The following is a 22,859-nucleotide window of genomic DNA, read 5'->3' on the forward strand; positions in this document are numbered from 1 at the left end:
TCGTAGTCGGTTGTCATGTTCTCACAACGTTCTGACAATGTTAAGAAACAACATTCTTCTGTGTGAATTTCAGTACTTCAGCATAATGTATTCTGCAATTTTCCACATGGTTCTATTTAAAGCCATGTTCTCAGAACATAAAGAAAACGTTCCCTAAAAACCATAAGAAAACATTAGTATCGTTTAAAAAGCCACAGGAGGCTGAGAATTACTTTGTGTACAGGTTGCAGTGATGAGGAAGTGAAGGCTTTCCTGGTGCATGGGTCCCACAGTGAGGGTGAGTGGTGCTGTGATGTGCGTAACTGTGTCGGATCCCACTGGCCACCTATCCAGGGCTTGGACCGGAAAAGGAGATGAGAGCGGGTACGAGTAGTGGACTGTCACAAGTGTAGAGAAGAGTAGGCAGTCGCAGGTTTAGAACTACTGAATTTATTCAAGCACCATAGATAAAAGTGGGACAAAACCCAAAGTGCAAAATAATAAAGTACTCAGGAAATAGTAGGAGAGATTCCTCTCAGGTGTCACGTATACTCCCTCTCCGGCCTCTAGGTCACCAGGCTGCTGATTATCTCACACACCTGCACCTCATGACAAGCACCTGGACTCCATCACCTCCTTGATTATCTTCCCTATATCTGTCACTCCCCTCGGTTCTTTCCTCAGGTGTTAATGACTCTGTTTTCATGTCGGTGCGTTGTTTGTGTTTCGTTTATTATTTAAACACTCACTCCCTGAACTTGCTTCCTGACTCTCAGCGCACTCATTATATCAGGAGAACAAGCAACATTTACAATGACCGACAGAGTATATATTTTTAAACAGGCAAGTCAGTTAAGAACAAACTCTTATTTACAATGACGTCCTAGGAACAGTGGTTTAACTGCCTTGTTCAGGGGCAGAACGACATATTTTTACCTTGTCAGCTCGGGGATTCGCTCTAGCAAACTTTCGGTTACTGGCCCAACACTCTAACCATTTGGCTACCTGCCACCTCTGTATATATACATTGATAGAGTGGGGATTGAAGCCCAGGTGTGTGTAATGATGACAAGACCTAGGTTACATCATCAATGATGTAACCTAGGGCCATTGGGTGCATACATATAGGCCTAGCGGTTCAAGCTTTGGTTGATTTCAATGTAATCTACAAGTTAATAATTAATGTTGGATTCACTTCTCCTTCTCAACCAAAAATCTAAGTTAAATTGTTGTATAAATAAACAAAATATCTGACATTAAAATCAGAACCAAGTTCAAATAAGAATACAAAGGGTCCCAAAAAAATCTGGTTGTGCTTTTAGATGGTTGAAATCAAAGTGATAACACAATGCGAATTCAACAAACCTCAGGCTATCCTTTTGAGTGGGTGAAAATAGGTTGTGATCTCATTGATCAACAAACATCTCAACCAAATATCACCCAATTGTCCACATTGAAATGATGTGGTTTGCCCAGTGGGGTCCTTTTACCTTCTGTCACTCTTCAACCACAAGCCTAGTAATGAAATGGTCAAGCTCAACACAACACTGCATTGTCATTGCATGATAAGAGTATAGACTTTGTACTGGAGATTTTCTACCGGAAATTTTCCACTGGGGATTTTCCACTGCTTTACCTAAAAGCCTCAGACTTCCCAGCTCTCACATTTGGTTCCTTGGAAGTTGTGGGAATGTATGTTTTTGGTTTCACATTGGTTGCGGGAACAAAGCCATACATTTCCTGACTAGTAAAATTGAAAATTTGTTTAACATTCTGAGAACAGAAATCATAATTTTGTTTTTTTATGTTTCAGGGAGGTTCTGAGAACATTTTACTCTGGTTCCTTGAACGTTTTCCTGTTTTTTTTTATTAACGGTCTGAAAACAGAAACTCTAGGTTATTTCAACGTTTTTGAATAACTTCAATAAAACGTTCACTGAATGTTTCATTAAGACTTTTCAACTTTAACTCCAAGCACAGATAAGACACATGTAAATTAATTTCATTTAATCATGCAACAGATTTATTGTGATACGGCATCAGTAGGATTTTAATTTATGATCTAATGTCCATGCGCCACCAGGATGGAGCTAGCATGCCGTGTTTTTTTACGCATACAAAGCTGTTAATTTGTGTCTATTCAAACAGACCCTATTAAGGTGTCTGGCCAATTAGTGGGCGCAGCCAACACTGGAACACACTTAACAAGACAGAGTTTTGTTGATGCTGAGAATGGTATGTACAGTTGAAGTCGGAAGTTTACATACACCTTAGCCAAATACATTTAAACTCCGTTTTTCACAATTCCTGACATTTAATCCTAGTAAAAAATCCCTGTCAGAATAATAGTAGAAAGAATGATTTATTTCAGCTTTTCACAGTGGGTCAGAAGTTTACATACATACACTCAATTAGTATTTGGTATCATTGCCTTTAAATTGTTTAACTTGGGTCAAACATTTTGGGTAGCCTTCCCACAATAAGTTGGGTGAATTTTGGCCCATTCCTGCTGACAGAGCTGGGGTAACTGAGTCGGGTCTGTAGGCCTCCTTGCTCGCACGGAAGGTCCTATATATAGGGGCAGTACTCAGTGACATCGCTTCCTGAAACAGGAGGTAAAAAAAATGTAGTTTCACAATATTAACATTCAATGTATCAAAATATATGATTATACACAGGGAATGTAATCAATATTTACAGTAAAATACATACAATATTCAATTAGGATTTTTTTTAAAACACAATTTAGACATTGAAACTATAAAAAACTGTTTCAAGTCAAACTCCTCGTTAAGGCCAAGAGGAGTCGGTGTTCAGCCTGTGGATCCAGAAAGATTCCCTTTGAAGAAGTTTCCTCTCAATGTCCCCTCCCCTGCGTGACATCTTGACCATTTCTATTCCAATGTATCTCAGAGAACTAATAGGATGTGCAGCTTGTACAAAATGAGTAGCAACCTGATTTTTTTGTCTCACCTGTCCGTATATTGCTGCTGTGCTCACTGGTTTGTGTCTTAAGGCTTCTATGGCTTTTCCCTATATAAGACAGACCACCAGGACATTTCAACATGTAAATAACATTGCATGCAGGTAATCAAGCCCTTGATCTTAAATCTTTGTCCTGTGGGGGGTGGGTAAATGAGTTACATTTGTATGTAAAGCTGCATTGAGCACATTGGCCACATTTGTAATTACCCTCTGGAACTTTGTCCAAAAAAGTTTCCCTTTTCTCTGGTGGGTAATCAGATTTAACCACAATATCTCTCGCGTTTGGAGATATTTTAAAAACCATACGTGGGGGATATTGAAAAATGTGTTTCAATTGTGGGTCAGTATCAATAATGTACCAGTGCTTCCTGATAATGTCCTTAAATGCCTTCCCCAATGGTGAGTATTTTGGGTAAAGCATGATGGGACATGTTCTGCTTTTACTTTTGGTTATAGGCTTTCCAACTGTGTTAGTCCTTCAAAACGATCATTGGCATGTTTTACACAATTGTCTTTGTACCCCCTTTCCTTAAACCTTTGTTTGAGGTCCGTTGTCTGTTTCAGATAAGAAGCATCAGAGCTGCATATTCTTCTGATACAACTGAATTGACTCATAGGGAGACTTTTAATAAGTGGACGTGGATGAAAGCTGTCACCTCTATGGAGGGTATTCCTGTCCGTAGGTTTCCTACATAGATCTGTAGAGAGAGGTTTTGTCCTTAATAACCATCACATCAAGAAACTGATTTGTGATAGGTCATAGTTAATGGTGAAGTGAAGGTGTTCATTCATAGAGTTTAGATAAGCATGGAATGCCAAAACTTCTTCCTTGGTGCCTGTATACACAGGTGCACCTTGTGCTGGGGACAATAAAAGGCCACTCTAAAATGTGCAGTTTTGTCACGCAATACAATGCCACAGATGTCTCAATTTTTGAGAGAGTGTGCAGAGATACCGTGATTACATCCTGAAGCCCGTTGTTGTGCTATTCATCCACCACCAGCACCTCATGTTTCAACATGATAATGCACAGCCCCACGTTTCAAGGATCTGTACACAATTCCTGGAAGCTGAAATTGTCCCAGTTCTTTCATGGCCTGCATACTCACCAGACATGTCCCTCATTGAGCATGTTTGGGGTGCTCTGGATCGACGTGTACGACATCAAGTTCTCGCCAATATCTAGCAACTTCGCACAGCCATTGAAGAGGAGTGGGACAACATTCCATAGGCCACAATCAACAGCCTGATCAACTCTATGCGAAGGAGATGTCTTGCTGCATGAGGCAAATGGTGGTCACACCAGATACTGACTGGTTTTCTGATCCACGCCTCTACTTAAATATTTTTTTATCTGTGACTAACAGATGCATATCTTTATTCCCAGACATAAAATACATAGATTAGGGCCTAATTAATTTATTTCAATTGACTGATTTCCTGATATGAACTGTAAAACTCAGTAAAATCTTTGAAATTGTTGCATGTGGGGTATATATTTGTGTTGTGTATATTAGGTGAAATGCCAGTGTGGCATCACAGCTGTAATATTTGTTACCCGTTGCCACAAGAAAAAAGCAACCAGTAAAGCACATTGTAAATACAAACTATTTATCTATTTATTTTCCCTTTCCTACCTCAACCATTTGCACATTGTTACAACACTGTACATAGCCATAATATAACATTTGAAATGTCTGCTACTCTTTTGAAACTTTTGATTAATGATTACTGTCCATTTCAGATTTTTTATTTACGATCTTTTCCACGTGTTTCGACAATGTAAAACTGTTTCCCATGCCAATAAAGCCCTAAGAATTTAATTTAATTTAAAAATAGTTATTGAAAAATAAAGATTTGTTCAAACTGCACATCGCTACCGGCTCCAAAGACTAATTCGGCCATGGCATCGGTGGCCCTGCTCTGACAAGGGGGCCAATGGGAGACCGCTGGGACTTTCAATAGCTTACTCTTCCCTGTTCGCCACAAATCCTTAGTTTCACCCTGAACGAAGGAAACCCTTTAAAAAAATACATTATCACTTACATTAAACCTTGAGACCACCAAAGAGGTGGGGCAAGTATAGCTCAAGACAGAGCCCTGTGTTTTGGATGGATGGTTATCCTCCCATGCAGAGTTCTCGTTTGACGTGATATGTATGGGATATCCATTTTCAACCTACCTTGGTGATACCACTTTAATTCTCAATTTGACAAATGTAAGGAGAAACCTGGCAATCTTAACAGTCTACCTTGCCCCAATTGGGACAGAGGATAAGCCCCTATCAAACATGATATTGTTATTTAGACCCACCCAGCCCACTTGAATGCAGGAGGCCGCCATAGAGGCACTGTCATCCCCTCTTGACCCACATTGTATTTTAAAAAGCTAAACATAACAGCTGGACACATTAAACAAGAGTAGGCCAAAACAATAAGACACAGACATTACACTAAAAGTTTAAATGTTGCATTTAAAAACACTTGCCCAGACAATGAGACACTCCAGTGGGGGTCTGAGCATGCACACCGGGCAAAAACAGGTTGAATCAATGTTGTTTCCACGTTATTTCAACGACAAAAAAAAATCTATGTGATGACTTTAAATTATTGTGGAAAACTCATTGGATTTCCAAAGTCATCAACGTAAGGCCATTTAATCATTTTTTACCTAACTTTTAACCTAAATTGAACAACATGGCAATTTTTTTTTTTAAATTTCATGTTGAATTCACAATAGTTGACGACTCAAACAAATGTAAATGAAAACTAAACGTTGAACTGACGCCGCACACCAGTGGGTGTGCACCTTTCTGAACCGACTGCATAGCAGATGCAAAGCCAATAGTAAGCAAGCACCTACAGTGCACTTAAGCCTTGTTCACACTGCAGGCCTTAATGCTCAAATCAGTTTTGTTTTTCAAATCCATAATGGAATACTGACTGTCCAAATGGCAAGTTAAAAGTGACCAAATCGGATGTGTGTGTTCAGACCAGTCATTTGCTGACATGGCTACGCTAGTTGTCATAGTAACGACAGGTGTGCGCGCAGTGGTGTAGACTGATTGGTGGTGCTCGTGCTTCCTATCATTAAAAAGTTATGTTTCAAGTTGCCATGGACGTTTCCCAGTTGCTTTGAACGTTCAAAATCATAGTGTCAGAACAATTAAAGCTTCAACGGATAAGATGATCCAACTTTCAAAATGAGTCGTTTTTGGCTAGCCACAGCTGTCAAGAAGCTAGCTAGGTGTTTAGCTTTCTAGCACATTGACTCATTTGTTTGTAAACAATTAACAAGATAGTCAGCTAACGTTACCACCACATGTTCTTCTCAACCGTCAACAGAATAGCTAGCAAGCAGCAAGATATGCGAAATAAGTCTAAAAACCACTTGATGGCAAATAAATCATATTTGACCATTCAGACACAAATCGCATTGCCAGAAATCTGATTTCTATCTGATTTCAAACCACCTACGAAGGTGTGGCTTGAAGTATCTGATTCCATGTGCTTTTTGGCAGTTCAGACTTCAGGAAAAACGACAGATATTCCAAAAAATTTGATTTGAGTCACTGCCATTGTGAACAAGGCTTAATTAGGCTAATAGACTGGACAAGAGCAAGAGCTATGCTGGGATTTGGCTAATTACTTAGAATAGAAAAACACGCTACAATTTGCAGCATGCTCTACTCACAGAAACACAGGGGAGAGGGCAAGCACTCCTAGAAACCAAGGTTACCATAGTAAACTAAAACGCAGACTAAATCTAGCCATGAACAAATTATTTAGGGAACTGAAATAAAATCATTAACAGATCTGTTTGAGAAAGTAGAAATACTGAAACTATCTTTTGCTGCAAAACAAACTAAACTAAAAACCAACAAATTATGTTCAGTTCAAATTGGTTGGGGTTGTGATCGAGAAAGAAAATTGTGCTAAAGCTTATGAGGCATTTATAAGTTTTGATGCTATTCATCAATAATCAATGGGTAGCCTAATAAAATGGGTAGCCTATTCTTCGAGAATCAATGGGTAGCCTAATAAAACATTTAGATTGTAGGCTACCTCTAAAGCTACAATCTGTATGTTTGCCTACTTTCTGTCTCTAAAACAAAAACTACTTAACTAAATAATAGAAAAACGAAATATTTTTTAAATAACTCTAAACTAAATACAAAATAACTAAATAGGTCTGGAAACTAACTGAAACTAAAGTTTAAACAATTTAATAAACTAATAGTAATAAAGATGAATGGAAAAACCCAACTATAATATCCTTATCTTATCTCGTTCCCAATTCCCTCCCTGTCTTCGTTGGTGGCGGCCCTACACAGCGGCAAACGACACTCTCCCACCATTTTAGTGAGTGCAATAAAGATACAAGCAAGGGCAACATTACCCAATGCTCATCAAAGCACCCCCCCAATCACCTGCTTGTGCTCTCGGCTCTGCCTTATAAAAGTTTCTCCAGGGTTCTGGCCACAGTTCACAAGCAGGCACAGGTGAGAGCGATTAGTTCATGATTTGGTGATGTCATTTCTTGCTCGCTTTTTTTACAGTTACACCACAGTACTGTGGACTTCATATTGTAAGAGTGATGCTAGCTATGTTACTTGTGTGTTCATCGTGATTTTAGTTTCTGAGATTTGCACAGTATGTGAATTTATACATTTTACAATTTATTTAAATGTTTGCCTTTGATAGAATTGTCTATCAAATGGAATAATAGCTAAACAGACTGGTACCCAGACTGCAATTCTCAGACCTTTCTTGATAGTCTGTTCCTGTAACTCAACAATACTTTCTTGCACATTGATATATCTTCATGGAGTCAGATATACATTTTGATAGACTTTGTTAAAGGTAGACTCAGCGACCTGACGGGTTGCATGCGAGCTATATATGTATCACGTAGTAGCCACTTAATCAATGTCGATCATTAGCTGAATGCTAATTTTGGCTACCAGCTGAACCATAGCTAAACAGCTTATACATTACAACTTTAGCATATAAAAGTGAGCTTAGAACAAAACTGGCTTAATTTGATTAACATCATGTAAATCATTACATGAGATGAAAGTGAATTGGGACTGAAATTGTTTCATTCACTGAGGAGATGAACCCGCCTGCTGCTGCCTTTCCATTTGAAATGACCATTCTTTTACCGCGACAATTAAAACATTAAAACAGGCTATTACTGCAATTTCAGGTAAACTCATTAAAACAAGATTCAAATATATGGAAAATGTCTACACAGTTCAGCTGTTTTAAAAAGATATCTCTGCTATTAAGATTTTTTTTATTGTACGAGCATTTGGCTGTAGACAATTCTAAACTCTACTGCTTGGGATGGGGGCAAGTCTAGGAGGAGTCTCGCACACTACCTACGAAGGTGACATAGGAGATATTAAAAATGTATACTACAGTAATATGTGTACACGCAGGTATTAAACTCTCTTGTAAATGTACGTAGTGTAAATTACCCCTTTAGAAATGTGAAATTGTTAAGGGATGCATTTGCTCAATTGTTTGATCTTATTTGCAGTGTGGTTTTAAGTCATGAGTCAACTACCTAGATTCTGGAACCTGGGATGGTCTTCCTTCATTGACTGGTGGAGTAGTCAGATTGTTTCAGAGCAAGGTGATTTTAAATGCTTTTGTGTTATCGGATGGGAGGAGCATGTTCTTTCCAGGGTTCTCAACCGGTGAATAGAGATCTACAATGCCATGAATTGGTAGTGTATAAATATCTAAACCATACAAAGAACTTGTTGGTGATTGTAATTATTGACTTTAGGATCAGATTACCACAACTCTATTCAACCCTCTCTGCTTTTACCTCATTAGACTACGTGACAACTACAGGACCTTCTCAACCCTATGGTCAGCAGCACCTGAATGAACCTCTTCTGGACCACAGAGAGGGTCAGCTCTTCCTGACCGAGGCTTTTAAAATCATCCTTGAGGAGGTGCTATGTAAGGGCATAGACGTCAACGAGAAGGTCTCACATCCCTAAATCAAACTGTTGACTGTCTCTAGCCTAACATGACTGTTCTCTGCACTGTGTCATATTGTTAGATATTTTGCTGCGCAAGCCTTTTGGTAAGTCTTGAGTGACAGATAGCTGTCCTGGTGGGTCATGTAGCAAACATTTTTAGGAACCACTGGGCTAGTACCATTATGTTAAATGACATCATCTTCACACCTGACTGTGCACCACAATCTAACCATAGAGGTACACACTCAGTACTGTATTTTCAGGGGTTTCTTGTGCTTGTTATACCCCTGGTTATAGGTGTGTGAGTGGCGCGAGCCAGAGGAGTTGGCTACTCTGCTAGATCTGGAGCTGAGAGAGAATGGGGAGCAACAGCACCAGCTGCTGCAGAGAGTACGGGACGTGGCCAAGTACAGCGTGAAGACCAGTAAGTCCACCCCGGGCCTAGCTCTGGTCCTGGGTGCTAGGGTGGTTTGCTGCTGGCCTCACTAAGACCAGAGCTACCCGACCCCACAGGGAAACCTTAGAGTGAGATGAGTGTGGTTCTGGTTACAGTCGCTTGGGACTGTCCAGAATGCATACACTAAAGCAAAGTGCATCTCTCTCTCCAGATCATCCGCGGTTCTTCAATCAGCTCTTTGCCGGGGTGGACTACCATGCCTTGACAGGACGATTCCTTACGGAGGCTCTTAACACTAGCCAGTAGGAGGGAGCAATATATATCAGTGGAGGCTGGAGGGAGGAGTTATAGGTGGATGCGCTCATTGTAACGGCTGGAATGGAACGGAGTAAAAAATGTGGTTTCCATATCTTTGTGTTTGATATTGTGCCATTCCAGCCATTACAATGAGCCCATCATCCTATATCTCCTCCCACCAGCCTCCACTGATATGTATGCATATATACATTCCATAAAGTATGTTATGAAGGAGCTTGTGATGGACAGTTGTATAATTTATTTTACAGATATACCTATGAAGTAGCGCCAGTGTTCGTCCTGATGGAAGACGAGGTACTCTCCAAGCTACGTTCTCTAGTTGGGTGGGCACAGGGAGATGGCATCTTCTGTCCAGGCGGTACCATGTCTAACATGTATGCCATGAACCTAGCACGCTATCGGGCCTTCCCAGAAGTTAAACTTAAGGGGCTGTGGGCCCTCCCTCGACTGGCTGTCTTTACATCTCAAGAGGTGGGGGAAAACAGTATGGTAGAAGTAATGCACTATTTAACTTCTCATTCACATATTAATTCGTTCTACGCAAACTTTCCTCCAGAGCCATTACTCTGTGATGAAAGCAGCTGCCTTTCAGGGTATTGGGACAGAGAACGTGTTTAAGGTCAACGTGGATGATAGGTAAAGTGATAAGAACCTTCCTTTGACTCTTGTAAGTCATCTCATGAACATCTATGATTCCTAGGCATGCATGATTTACAGATTTTAACTCATGCTCTCTGTTATCCTACAGGGGTTGCATGATTACAGCTGACCTTAGTGAGAAAATTGAGCTGGCGAAATCTCAAGCAAGTTTACTGTGGTTACCTTGTAAATTTACTGTGTCAATTTTATTATATCTGCTGTGATACAGTAATTATACAGATAACAGTTGGAATTGCCACTAGACTAATGGGAATTGCTGATAGACAATCAGTGATATCTTACACAAGGATCTGCTCAATTCCTAGTACTCCGTCAGCATTCAAAGTATTTTATCTGCAATTCCTAGTAGTCTGTTGAAAAAGCACGTATCACACTGCAAAGCACCAAGTAGAGATGTAAGGATATCATTCATTACCCCTCCTCACCTACCAGGGGGCAGTACCATTCCTTGTCCACGCCACGTCAGGAACGACTGTACAAGGTGCCTTTGACCCCCTGGAGCCCATCGCTGACATCTGTGATAGACAGGGGTTATGGATGCATGTTGATGTGAGTCCTTCTTAAAGTGATCTTTCATTCAAAATCAAACTTTGTCCAATGTTTTCAGACCACAAAAGTAGTCTTCTGTCAAGATGATTCCCGACAATACCTGTTATGTAGATCAAACTTCATAACCCAAAATAATGTCCAAGATGGCCACCGTCTAATTAAATCCTTTGCAACAGTGACCATCTTTCCCATGTGATTTTGAGCTGAAGAATACTGATTGGTCTTGTCTTGTGGTTTGGCACAGGCAGCCTGGGGAGGGAGTGTTCTCTTATCAAAGGAACACAGACATCTCATGAGAGGAGTTGAGAGGTGGGAGTCAGGTGCATGCTCAGGAATACAGTTGCTTGAATGCAATTTTACACTATATAAATGTGCTGCAAAAAAAACTAAAAGTAATTCAGCCTGTGTGAGAAAGTGCACGAAAGTCTAGGTTAGGTGTCTTGATGTCTCGCATGACTGGGCTAGTCTTCCGTATTGGCTCAACATATGACTTTGACCCCCGAGTGTAATTATGTGAATGTGTTTGTGATCAGAGCCGATTCAGTAACTTGGAATCCACACAAGATGATGCTGACTGGCTTGCAGTGTTCAGCCATTCTGCTCAAGGACACCACGGTAAGACAACACAACATCCCTTCACCCAGCCTGGTCTCATAGACTAGACATAGCATAGTAATGTAAATCTGAGAAACTCAAATTAGTAGGTTATGTTTGGTATGGTTACATAAGACAGAAGGTTACTTACGGCAAAAACACATTTTGAGTGGATGGGTAGGTGTATAACATGAGTGTCTAGCAATCCAAAGGTTGCGTGTTTGAATCTCATCACTGACAATTTTAGCATTTTAGCTAAATAGCAACTTTCCAACTACTTACTACTTTTAAAATTACTTCACGTTAGGTTAAAGTGTTAAGGTTAGCTAACGCCTAACCATAACTTTAACCCCTAGCTAACGTTAGCCACATAGCTAATATAGCATTATCCACCTAGCTAACAGTAGCCAGAACATATTAGAATTCGTAACATGTTGTAAAAATTGCAATTTAACATTTCTAACAAATTGTAATTCGGAACATATCATACGGAATGGATGACGGACATCCACAAATGAATACATACCATACGAAACGTAACATATCATACTATTTGGACTGTCCCAGATTTACGTTTATTATGTTACGTCTACCCCTGAGTCCAGGTTGCTTCATCAGATTCCTCTCCCAAATAGTTGTTGTTGAATAGCTGTGGCATTTGCATCTCTCGCCTTTGCAATTATGGAAAACACTGTAAAATCACAAATAATTACACCTCATACATGTTTAAATTGAACTATTTGTCAACGATAAAACATAATGCAAGTCCTTTATAATCAAAAACGTTATGTTCCTGCATTGTTTAAAGGGATAGTTAGACATTTTGTCAATAAGCCATTTGTCCTACTTATTCAGTTAGAATCTCCTCAATAACATTTTTATGTTTCTGCGTGCAGTTTGAAGGAAGTTGAAGGTACCCACTGGGCACTTCATTTTAATTGGGTAATATTTGGTTTAGACATTGTTGAATGAGATTACAACCTATATTCACCCACTCAAAAAGACAGCCGAAGTTAGTTGACTTTCGAATGTGTTATCCCTATGCTTTCAACCATCTTAAAGCCCAACTAAGTTACAATGGAAAAACAATGTCTGATTTCTGGTTTAGTTGGCACCCAAATGTCTGTCACTGCACTTGCAACCATTTATTTATACAACGGATTAGTGTTATCAATGTGCATCATCTAATAAAATAACCAAATGTCCTGGACTGCAGTTGAGATTACATTAGTGGCAATATGTAACTTTTTTGGCGACCTGACAAAATATTCTATTTCTATTCACATAGAAATGCAAGTTATAGATCTATCATTCTACTTGAAAGCAAGTATAAGAAGAGGTAGATATGTTCTGTGTGTGCAATTTCTATGCTTACCATACAATTTGACTTTCGGTTTTGTACACCAGCTTCAATCAGCAGAAACAACAATATTTTTGCTTACGGAAAACATTTCAGTGGTTTGGATGGTACAATGATTCTCTACACTATACTAGCTTATTTTGTCATATAAACTTAAATTAGGCAAACTATTAGTTTTAGCAACCAGGAAATGGTGGAGCAATTTTTCTGCATAGCACATCTTTAAAAGTACAGTACATGGTGCAAGTGATCAATGCCATTCGAGATTCTGCATTAGAGCAATTGCGAAAATCTCCACAGACCTGAGACGACCTGCTATCTTGAACATGCACGCTTTATATGATTACATTAGAAGGAATGTATAGTTACAGTAACATTAATGTGACCATGGATGTGTTACTATTTTAAGGTTGAATGTTACGTTAGTTTATAAGTTAGACGCACAAATATCATACCCCCAAGACATGCTAACCTCTCAACATTACATTAAAAAGGGGAGGTTTGCATTTTTGGGGAGATTTGATATTTGTGCTTATGTAACTTTCTCACTCATCCTTATTCAATATTCATTCAGCACTATCCATTATCATGGTAGCATTCACATTAATGGAGAAGTTTTTAGAAACGTTCTATTCTTATTTACAATAAAAGTGACTCCAAAATGACACAATACATTATTTACCATTCATTTCTATTGGGCACAAAATGATCTGAAACACAAACAACAAATGCATCCAACAAGTTTGTCACAAGCTTGATGTCATCATTGCGTACTAGGAATATGGGACCAAATACTAGACTTTTGATGACTTTAATACCACATATGTGAATTTGTCCCAATACTTTTGGGTCAGTCAGGGAAGACGCTTGCCAGCTGGTCAGCGCATGCTCTGAGTGCGCATCCTGCTAATCCGTCTGACCCTGTGGCCTTGTGAACATGAATCTATTTAAAGGTCTTACTAACATCGGCTACGGAGAGCGTGATCACACAGTCGTCCGGAACAGCTGGTGCTCATGCATGGTTCAGTGTTAATTGCCTCGAAGCGAGTATATAAGGCGTTAACGGTACTCAGTACTTTGTTGAAGCGCCTTTGGCTGCGATTACAGCCTCGAGTCTTCTTGGGTATGACACTACAAGCTTGGCACACCTGTATTTGGGGAGTTTCAACCATTTTTCTATGCAGATCCTCTCAAACGCTGTCAGGTTGGATGGGGAGCATCACTTCACACCTATTTTCAGGTCTTTCCAGAGATGTTCAAGTCCGGGCTCTGGCTGGGACACTCAAGGACATTCAGAGACTTGTCCCGAAGCCACTCCTGCATTGTCTTGCGTGTGTGCTTAGGGTCGTTGTCCTGTTGGAAGGTGAACCTTAGTCCCAGTCTGAGGTCCGGATCGATCTGGAGCATGTTTTCATCAAGGATCTCTCTGTACTTTGCTCCGTTCTTCTTCCCCCTCAATCCCGACTAGTCTCCCAGTCCCTGCCGCTGAAAAACAAACCATAGCATGATGCTACCACCACCATGCTTCACCGTAGCACCAGGTAGTACCAGGTTTCCGCCAGACATGACACTTGGCATTCAGGCCAAAGAGTTCAATCTTGATTTCATCAGACCAGAGAATCTTGCCTTTTACTGAAGAGTGGCTTCTGTCTGGCCACTCTACCATAAAGGCCTGATTGATGGAGTTCTGCAGAGATGGTTGTCCTTCTGGAAGGTTCTCCCATCTCCACAGAGGAGACTCTAGAGCTCTGTCAGCATGACCATCAGGTTCTTGGTCACCTCCCTGACCAAGGCCCTTCTCCCCCGATTGCTCAGTTTGGCTGAGTGGCCAGCTCTAGGAAGTATCTTGGTGGTTCCAAACTTCTGCCATTTAAGAATCATGGAGGCCACTGTGTTCTTGGCCCTTCAATACTGCAGACTTTTTTTGGTACCCTTCCCCAGATCTGTTCCTCGACACAATCCTGTCTCGGAGCTCTACGGACAATTCCCTCAACCTCATGGTTTGGTTTTTCCAATTGAATTTATCACAGGTGGATTCCAATCAAGTTGTAGAAACATCAAGGATGATCAATGAAAAAAGGATGCACTTGAGCTCAATTTCGAGTCTCATAGCAAAGGGTCTGAATACTTATGTAAATAAGGTATTTCTGTTTTTTGAAAACATTTCTAAAAAACAGTTTTTGCTTTGTCATTATTTGTTATTGTTTGTAGATTGAGGAAAAACATTGATTTAATAGATTTTAGAATAAGGCCGTAATGTAACAAAATGTGGAGGAAGGGGTCTGACTACTTTCCGAATGCACTGTAGCTCGTCTGGTAGGCTCGCGTCACTGTACATCTTGCAGCTGGGTTTCCCTTCGTAATACGTGATAGTTTGCAAGCCCCTGCCACACCCAATGAGCATCAGAGCCGGAGTGGTAGGATTCGATCATAGTCCTGTATTGATGCTTTGCCTGTTTGATGGCTAGTCGGAGGTTGTAGAGGGATTTCTTATAAGAGTCCGGATTAGTGTTGAAAGCGGCAGCTGGAGCCTTTAGCTCTGTGAGGATGTTGACTGTTATCCATGGTTTCTGGTTGGGATATGTACATACAGTCACTGTGGGACGATGTCGTCGATGCAATTATTAATGAAGCCGGTGACTGATGTGATAATATTGCTATTATAAACTGGTTACCAACATAATTAGAGTAGTAAAAATACCCATGGTATACGGTCTGATATACCACAGCTGTCAGCCAATCAGCATTCAGGGCTCGAAAGATTGAACAACTGGGTAGCGTCTCCGGCAACCAAACCGATAGAACGAATGACCATCCGGCTTGGGTAGTAAACCCTAAATTTGAGTCAGGACTATATCTTGTGGAAATTTATTTTATGAAAATAAAAAAACATACCTTATTTAGAATAAGGCTGTAACGTAACAAAATGTAGAAAAAGTCAAAGGGTCTGAATACTTTCCGAAGGCACTGTACACATTTTAAAGATCCATTTTGTTGTCTTCCTTATCATTGTTATTGAGCAAATTCTCAGCTATTCTTGATCTCTTCCCCTTTTCCACAGGACCTGTTAAAATGTTGCCACAGTGCAGATGCAACATACCTCTTCCAGCAGGACAAGTTCTATGACATGAGTCTGGACACAGGTGACAAGTCGATACAGTGCGGCCGTAAGGTTGACTGCCTGAAGCTGTGGTTGATGTGGAAAGCTGTGGGGTCACAAGGCTTGGAAGAGCGTGTGGACAGGGCTTTCGCCCATACAAGGTACAAACATAAATAAACCCCAGCTAGCACATTTGGTTCCTTGGAAGTTGTGGGAACGTATATTTTTGCTTTCCCATTGGTTCTGGGAACAAAGCCATATGTTTCCTGATTGGTAAAGGTAACTTTTTTAAATGTTCTGAGAAAGGAAGTGAAAATGCCGCTTGTTCTGGTAATGTAAATGTTTTGGTTGCAGGGAGGTTCTGAGAATGTTTTACTATGTTTCCCTGAAAGTTTTCCTTGGAGTTTTTTTAATGTTCTTAGAACTAAAATTATTTGAAAGTAATTAAATAACATTCTGAGAACATGTTTCAATAAGACTTAACACGGCCGTCTTAGATTAACTGTGTTGAATTTAGGACACATGGAAATTCATTGGCTTAGGTATTAATCGTGCAAACACATTTTATATTCTGTTCTCTAGCCATGGAACTATTTTTTATTAAGTATCGTAAATGTGCTGAGAATGTCCTAAAGCCAAGCAACTATCCTGCACCATTCCCAGAACATTATGGGAAGGTTGTATGCAAAATAATCATAGGACAGGGTTATTCAACTCTTACCTTACAAGGTCCGGAGCCTGCTGGGTTTCTGTTGCACTAAATGCACAAACCTGGTGTCCCAGGTATAAATCAGTCCCTGATTAGAGTGGAACAATGAGACACTGCAGTGGAACTGGCTTCTAGGTCCAAAGTTGAGCTTGAGGGACATAGGATAACCACACTCACCAAGCTCTAAGAAACAAATGGTTCTCAGAACGTTATGTGCTAGCTGGGACATTTACAGAATATACAGCTGTAATTCTGACTAGTCAAGCTCCTCACCTAAAACAGCTCAGAACTCTCATTTTAAGATGTTAATCTAAGTCAATTAAAGACGTTTCAAATGTTATGGAACAATGATCTGTGTGTTGACTGTCCCACACGTAGATATCTGGTGGAGAAGATGACGAAAAGAGAGGGCTTTCAACTTATAGGGAAGGTAAGTCAGTGTTTGATCAAATGTATACTTTCTTGTATACATTTGTATAAATGTATATTTTCTTCTCCCATTTTCATCTCACCTGTCTTCTGGTTTTGTCCTGTTAAACAGCCTGAGTTTGTGAACGTGTGTTTCTGGTTCATACCACCCAGTCTGAGGGGAAAGGAGAACAGTCCAGACTACCAGGATAGATTGTCAAAGGTTGGTGTGTGTCAAGTTGTTTACCATGATGCCAGTTCTATATTTTTTCAACTCAATTTCTATGACATATTCTACATTTAAACCAGTTAGTTTGTTGGCCTGGCTGACATAATGTTGTGATCTTGTATCTTCATCACCAGGTGGCTCCAGTGATAAAGGAGCGTATGATTAAGCAGGGTACTATGATGGTGGGCTACCAGCCTCAGGGTGGACGAGTCAACTTCTTCCGCATGATAGTCATCTCTCCGCAGCTCTCCTACCAAGATATGACCTTCTTTCTGGATGAGATTGAGAGGCTAGGGAATAATCTGTGATAGTCATTCTAGTTATAGCCTTGAATCTCCATTTATGTCACTGACTCCCAGAATCTGTTTTGTGTTTTCTAACAATAATATTACTTGTTTTTTTACAGTTTTAGGGAAGCTACTTTGAAAATATAGTTTACCAAGCTACTAATTACTTCACAATGGAAGAAGTTAATATACCCTTAAGATAAACAATTTACTTAACTAAAGTTACATTGAAAGGGTAGCTTACTACATCCAAACTACTTTGTGATAAAGTACAGTACCAGTCAAACTACTCATTCAAGCGTTTTAATACATTGGTGTTTTGTGGGTACTATTTAATGAAGCTGACAGTTGAGGACTTGTGAGGCGTCCGTTTCATTAAACTACACATTCTAATGTACTTGTCCTCTTGCTCAGTTGTGCACCGGGGCCTCCCACTCCTCTTTCTATTCTGGTTAGAGCCAGTTTGCGCTGTTCTGTGAAGGGAGTAGTATTTAACACTTTTTTGGTTACTACATGATTCCATATGTGTTATTTCATAGTTTTGATGTCTTCACTATTATTCTACAATGTAGAAAATAGTAAAAATACAGAAAAACCCTGGAATGAATATGTGTGTCCAAACTTTTGACCGGTACTATATATATATATATATATATATATATTGCATGGCCTTTATGTATTATTTGGTTGTAGAACATGATGCAGGAGATCCTTCTGAAAAATACCCATGACAGATGCCAAGGGAGGCCTGATCCGTGCCATGATGCATTGAGACAGACATAGGAGCTCATGGGCTGTGGGCTGCAGCAGAACCGTGTCAACATCCTGGACACGGTTGCATGGAAGAAGTCGCCCCTGAATAAACAGTGAACTTGAGTGACCCAACGTGCCTGGATTAAAGATGGCCTTGTCTGAGAAGGGTGGATTCTTACTCAATGTGTCTGCTTATGTTAATGTTTAAGCAGTTGTGTGAGTGTGTACGGTGGGGAGGGGTGGTGGGGAGGAGCTAAGGCTTTGCAGCTGACATGGGTGTGATGCATAAAAACACTCTGCTGGGGTCACAAGTCCATGAAAAAGCTTTCTCTGAGGCCAGTTCCTGCAGGGCTGGCCCTAGCCTTTTCAGGTCCCTCAGCAAGATTTGGTTGGGGGGCCCTCCACTTTGATGGTGGAGAGCAAAAAAATAAAATTTTAAAGTTAATTTCCTACAATTCTACACATTTTGCCATGTGGCTGAGAATTGTTTTAGTCATTTAATAACTAATTTCGCCATGCGGTGTAGCTCATGTTTTGGCCTTTTAAAGCTAATTTCCGTAAAGTGTACACATTTTGCCATGACTTATGCCATGTTGATAGGATATCTGTGTAAGAGTGACTAACAAAATCAATGGGGGCTCCCTAAGTTTAGATAGCTGGCTTGACTAATTTATAAATCTAAAACATGTTAGCTGACATGGGCCAACTGAGTGACTGCTGAAGACGGAAACTGCTGATGCACAACAACATTTTGAAATTGCACCTGGTGTATTCTACTATTCTAACAGTAAATTGAGACCCCGAAACTTCAGTTAACCCTAACGATCGGGGGGGCTTAAGCAACCGCTTATGTCGCTTATGCCTAGGGCCGGCCCAGACTTCCTGCCTTCAAACCCACCGTGCACGTTGACTGAGGTTGACTGAGGTCACTGCACCATGAGGGCCATGTTTGCATTTGGGGCCAAAGAGATGGGCCACGCCTAAAACTCTCAAAGGGACACAGTTTGTCTTCCTGTGGTAACATGAATCAATTTGGGGAATGCAGCAAGTTAGGCAAGCCCTAGTGAATTTGCAAATAGACCGCTGGTTTTAAAACAAATCTTAGTAATGACATTCTAATTTGAAGCAGTTCCCTCCAATGACACTTGATCAGTTGGCCTTAACGAGCCAAGTGAAATGTAGTCAGTGTGGTAGTTAGCTACAGTACAACAGTAGAAGCAGAACTGATCAGCAGGGTTTCACAGAATTTCAACATGAGGAATTTTCTCAGCAAAAAACTCCAAATGATTACTGATCCTGAATTAAGATCAACCAACCAATAAAAAACACGAGGACAGTACAATTAAAACAATGTATCAAGGACAGAAGACAGAACTCTGTCTATCAGGGTCTGGAAATGTGCCAGGATCTCTGGTTGTATCAGAGGAGGCTGGTGGGAGGAGCTATAGGAGGATGGGCTCATTGTAATGGCTGGAATTAAATTCATGGAACGGAGTCAAACATGTGGTATCCATATGAGCCCGCCCCCTTAATGGTCCTCCCACCAGCCTCCTCTGGTTTGTAAATCAGGGCCATTTACTGCCTAGCAACTCTATACTAGGAGCAGGTGGGATATTTCAAATGTACAGCCACCAGGCCCAGATCAGATTCCTATTATTACAGGTGCTGCCAAAGAGAAAAGGTACCCAGTCCTTTAACTCCCACAGGTGTCTTGATTATCTTGTACTATAACCCCAGTATGGACTGGAGTAAAATGTCCTTATGGGAACACAGGCCTATGGGCCAATACGATAGTGATATTTAGAAAGGTTAGAAGTTAGGGGCTTATTCGAAATGTGAATATCGCTGACTTGTCACCCTATTCTTCATGAAAGCGAATCATGACTATTCTACACAAAAGCCTACCCTTTCTATCTGAACGCTCCGTACCGAGGCACCCTCCTGAATTTGACACTGGACCCCAAATAAGCCAGTAATCACTATTATCAGTTTCAAATATGAGATATGAATGTATTCATGGCATGTTTGGTTCCCAGCAGCCCTAGGTGCTTTTTGTTATTTTCCAGAACTCACCCATCCCAGGCCTCATCCTAAATGAATTCTGGCCACAGCTTGCATGGGACCATATCATTAGCAGTAATTGCACACAGAATTCTACTGCCACGTGCCTCCCTTTTCACCACAGACTTCTGTATCAGTGATCCACGAAAGCATCATATTACCCCCACACCAGTGGAGGCTGGTGACTTGCAAAATTGAGGAGGATGGGAGACCCACGGTGTAGGCGAGGAGCGCACGGAGATGACAAAGCGTGTTTAAAACATTGTGAAAGACTAATTATTTGAACCTAAATCATTTCATAGAGACATGTATAGTACAATATTATTGGGAATGTGAATGAGAGGGCTACTTACACAGTGCTGGGAAGGGATCACAGCAGTGATTCAATGAGGGTTTGAGGCATGAGTTGAGGTTTTCAGAGGCTTGACTTCAGTGCAGGACAGGGGTTGAGGTGTTCATAGGCTTCAGTGCAGGACAGGCTCATCATGTATGGATGGGGATGGAGAAGAGCTCAACTCATCCTCTGAGGGCAGGACAGGATTTGACTGGGAAGACAAAAAACAATAACACACTACACAGTTAAACAAAAGAGATAAGAATGAGTTTGTACAAGCAATGAGTAAAATCATTGATGTGTAATAATGTGATTGACTCGACATGGAAAATGGACAGGTCTACTCACAGTGCTTGGAGAGGAAACATACAAATAGCACATACTTCCATTACAGCAGCACCACCAGAGGTTTGGTCAAGAAGTTTATCCATGAAGTTAAACTCAGACATCTCAGAATTCAAAGTCAAACACAGACTGCGCATCTCTCCCATTTGACACATCAAAAATAGCCAAAGAAATGTTCCTGGATAAAGCCCTGATCATCCACATACTACCTGACAATAACTGACAACTGTGAGCAGACTGATGGCACCATACTGTAGGTCCCAGAGTGGTGGCACCATACTGTAGGTCCCAGAGTGTCAGGACAATTTTTCCCCCCTAGGGCCTGGAGTTTTATTTTTCTGGTAACCTAACCAGAAAACCTCTGAGCCCTATAGGCTATATCAGTGATTAATCAGTTGTAAAAAGGTTTTATACAGGCTATGATAGTACCTGTTTTCTAATCAGGTCACATGGTTTTGAAAAAAACTCCTGGAAACAACTCCTGGCCATGGGGGGGGGGGGGGGGGGGGGGGGGGTACCCAAACACAGAGACAACATCTGATGGACAATACAACTCACAGGGCTGAGCTTGCTTTATGCATGTTAGGCTGTAGACCTAATAAAAAATGTACTCACAGTCTGTGTTATCACTATTATGTTGACTGATTAATTCCAGTGAATTGTTTTGGATTAAAAAGGTCTTGGCAGCCTAGCCAGCCCACGTTTGCATACAAACCAAATTTGATCACATTCACATTTTCTCCTGACAAACAAATGGACTATAAATACATAACGTTAACAATTTGTTTCCACCGACCAGATGGACAGGGCGCATAGGCAGTACGCAGTTGTATTATTAGTAGCCTACAGTTGATCAGACTGAAAAATCATCCCATACATCATGTCAGATCTCTAATCTTTGTGGGTGTGCCTATACAGCAACATTTATTTAGAGAGTTTTTGCTTGTGTCTGTCCAGAGTAATGTGTTATCGCCTTTGCTAAATTAATACCGGCAACACAACAGCATGCCACCCTAGGTTTGTTCTCTGATCCTAATCCTATGATTGGATGGACAACATGTCATAATACAAAAGCTTTGATTGGTTTGAGGACGTCCTCCGGAAGTGGTCATAATTACCTTCTAGGTCTATGGAAGGGGGTAAGGCCTACAAGCCTCCTAGGTTTAGTATTGAAGTAAATGTAGCCAGAGGAGGATGGGGAATAGCGGTCCTCCGGCTACATCATGGCGCTATCTTAGAGTGCGCTGTTGAGGCTATTGTAGAGGTATATTGCAAAACAGTTAGTTTTAAATCAGGTATTTGGTGACGTGAACATATTTAATATAGTTATCTCATTATTAAAACATTTCTTTCTGGAATTCACTGAGTAGGATGGTCCTCCCCTTCCTCCTCTCAGGAGCCTCCACTGCCCCACACATGCTGCTTGAGGTGTAACTTTGGTGAAATATATAGAATACATACACTGAACAAAAATATAAATGCAGCATGATAAAGTGTTGGCACCATGTTTCATGAGCTGAAATATAAGATCCCAGAAATGTTCCATATGCACAAAAAATATTATTTATCTAAAATAAATTACACAAATTTGTTAACATCCCTGTTAGTGAGCATTTTTGTATGTAAAAAAGCCTTTTAGTTGGGAAAAACTCATTCTGACTGGCTGTGCCTGGCTTCCCAGTGGGTGGGCTTATGCCCTCCCGGGCCCACCCATGGCTGCACACCTGCCTAGTCATGTGAAATCCACAGATTGGGCCGTAATTAATTTATTTCAATTGACCGATTTCCTTTTA

General features: G+C 40.6%; 1 protein-coding gene and 1 long non-coding RNA gene across 3 annotated transcripts; one reads left to right on the forward strand and one right to left on the reverse strand.

The window, feature by feature from the left end:
- Positions 1-1,979: 1,979 nt before the first annotated feature.
- Positions 1,980-20,953, reverse strand: LOC129836169 (uncharacterized). Its single transcript, XR_008756618.1, has 2 exons — positions 20,741-20,953; positions 1,980-2,582 (listed from the first exon to the last, which is right to left on the reverse strand). It is a non-coding gene; the product is annotated as an uncharacterized LOC129836169 (long non-coding RNA).
- On the forward strand, positions 7,747-18,504 carry LOC129836168 (cysteine sulfinic acid decarboxylase-like). 2 transcript variants are annotated; one of them, XM_055902016.1, is made up of 14 exons: positions 7,747-8,604; positions 8,811-8,965; positions 9,260-9,386; positions 9,571-9,661; positions 9,926-10,148; positions 10,234-10,313; positions 10,426-10,480; positions 10,770-10,886; positions 11,131-11,195; positions 11,420-11,501; positions 15,902-16,101; positions 17,028-17,079; positions 17,191-17,284; positions 17,421-17,543. In XM_055902016.1, exons 1-14 carry the CDS (start codon positions 8,523-8,525, stop codon positions 17,450-17,452), a joined length of 1,455 nt encoding a protein of 484 aa, XP_055757991.1. In that variant the 5' UTR covers positions 7,747-8,522; the 3' UTR covers positions 17,453-17,543. The 2 variants fall into 2 exon arrangements, with proteins under 2 accessions (XP_055757991.1, XP_055757990.1); XM_055902015.1 differs by having other exon boundaries at positions 7,764-8,604; positions 17,191-17,280; positions 17,421-18,504.
- Positions 20,954-22,859: the final 1,906 nt, after the last annotated feature.

The sequence above is a fragment of the Salvelinus fontinalis genome, chromosome 37, assembly GCF_029448725.1.
Source record: "Salvelinus fontinalis isolate EN_2023a chromosome 37, ASM2944872v1, whole genome shotgun sequence".
Taxonomy (NCBI): Eukaryota; Metazoa; Chordata; class Actinopteri; order Salmoniformes; family Salmonidae; genus Salvelinus; species Salvelinus fontinalis.

Excerpts from the sequence above, each read along its gene's own strand:
- LOC129836168 (XM_055902015.1), top strand. The coding sequence starts at position 8,523 with ATGAGTCAACTACCTAGATTCTGGAACCTGGGATGGTCTTCCTTCATT. Across the intron at positions 8,605-8,810 it reads TCAGATTGTTTCAGAGCAAG|ACTACGTGACAACTACAGGA; the intron begins GTGATTTTAAAT and ends TTACCTCATTAG. Across the intron at positions 9,387-9,570 it reads CAAGTACAGCGTGAAGACCA|ATCATCCGCGGTTCTTCAAT; the intron begins GTAAGTCCACCC and ends CTCTCTCTCCAG.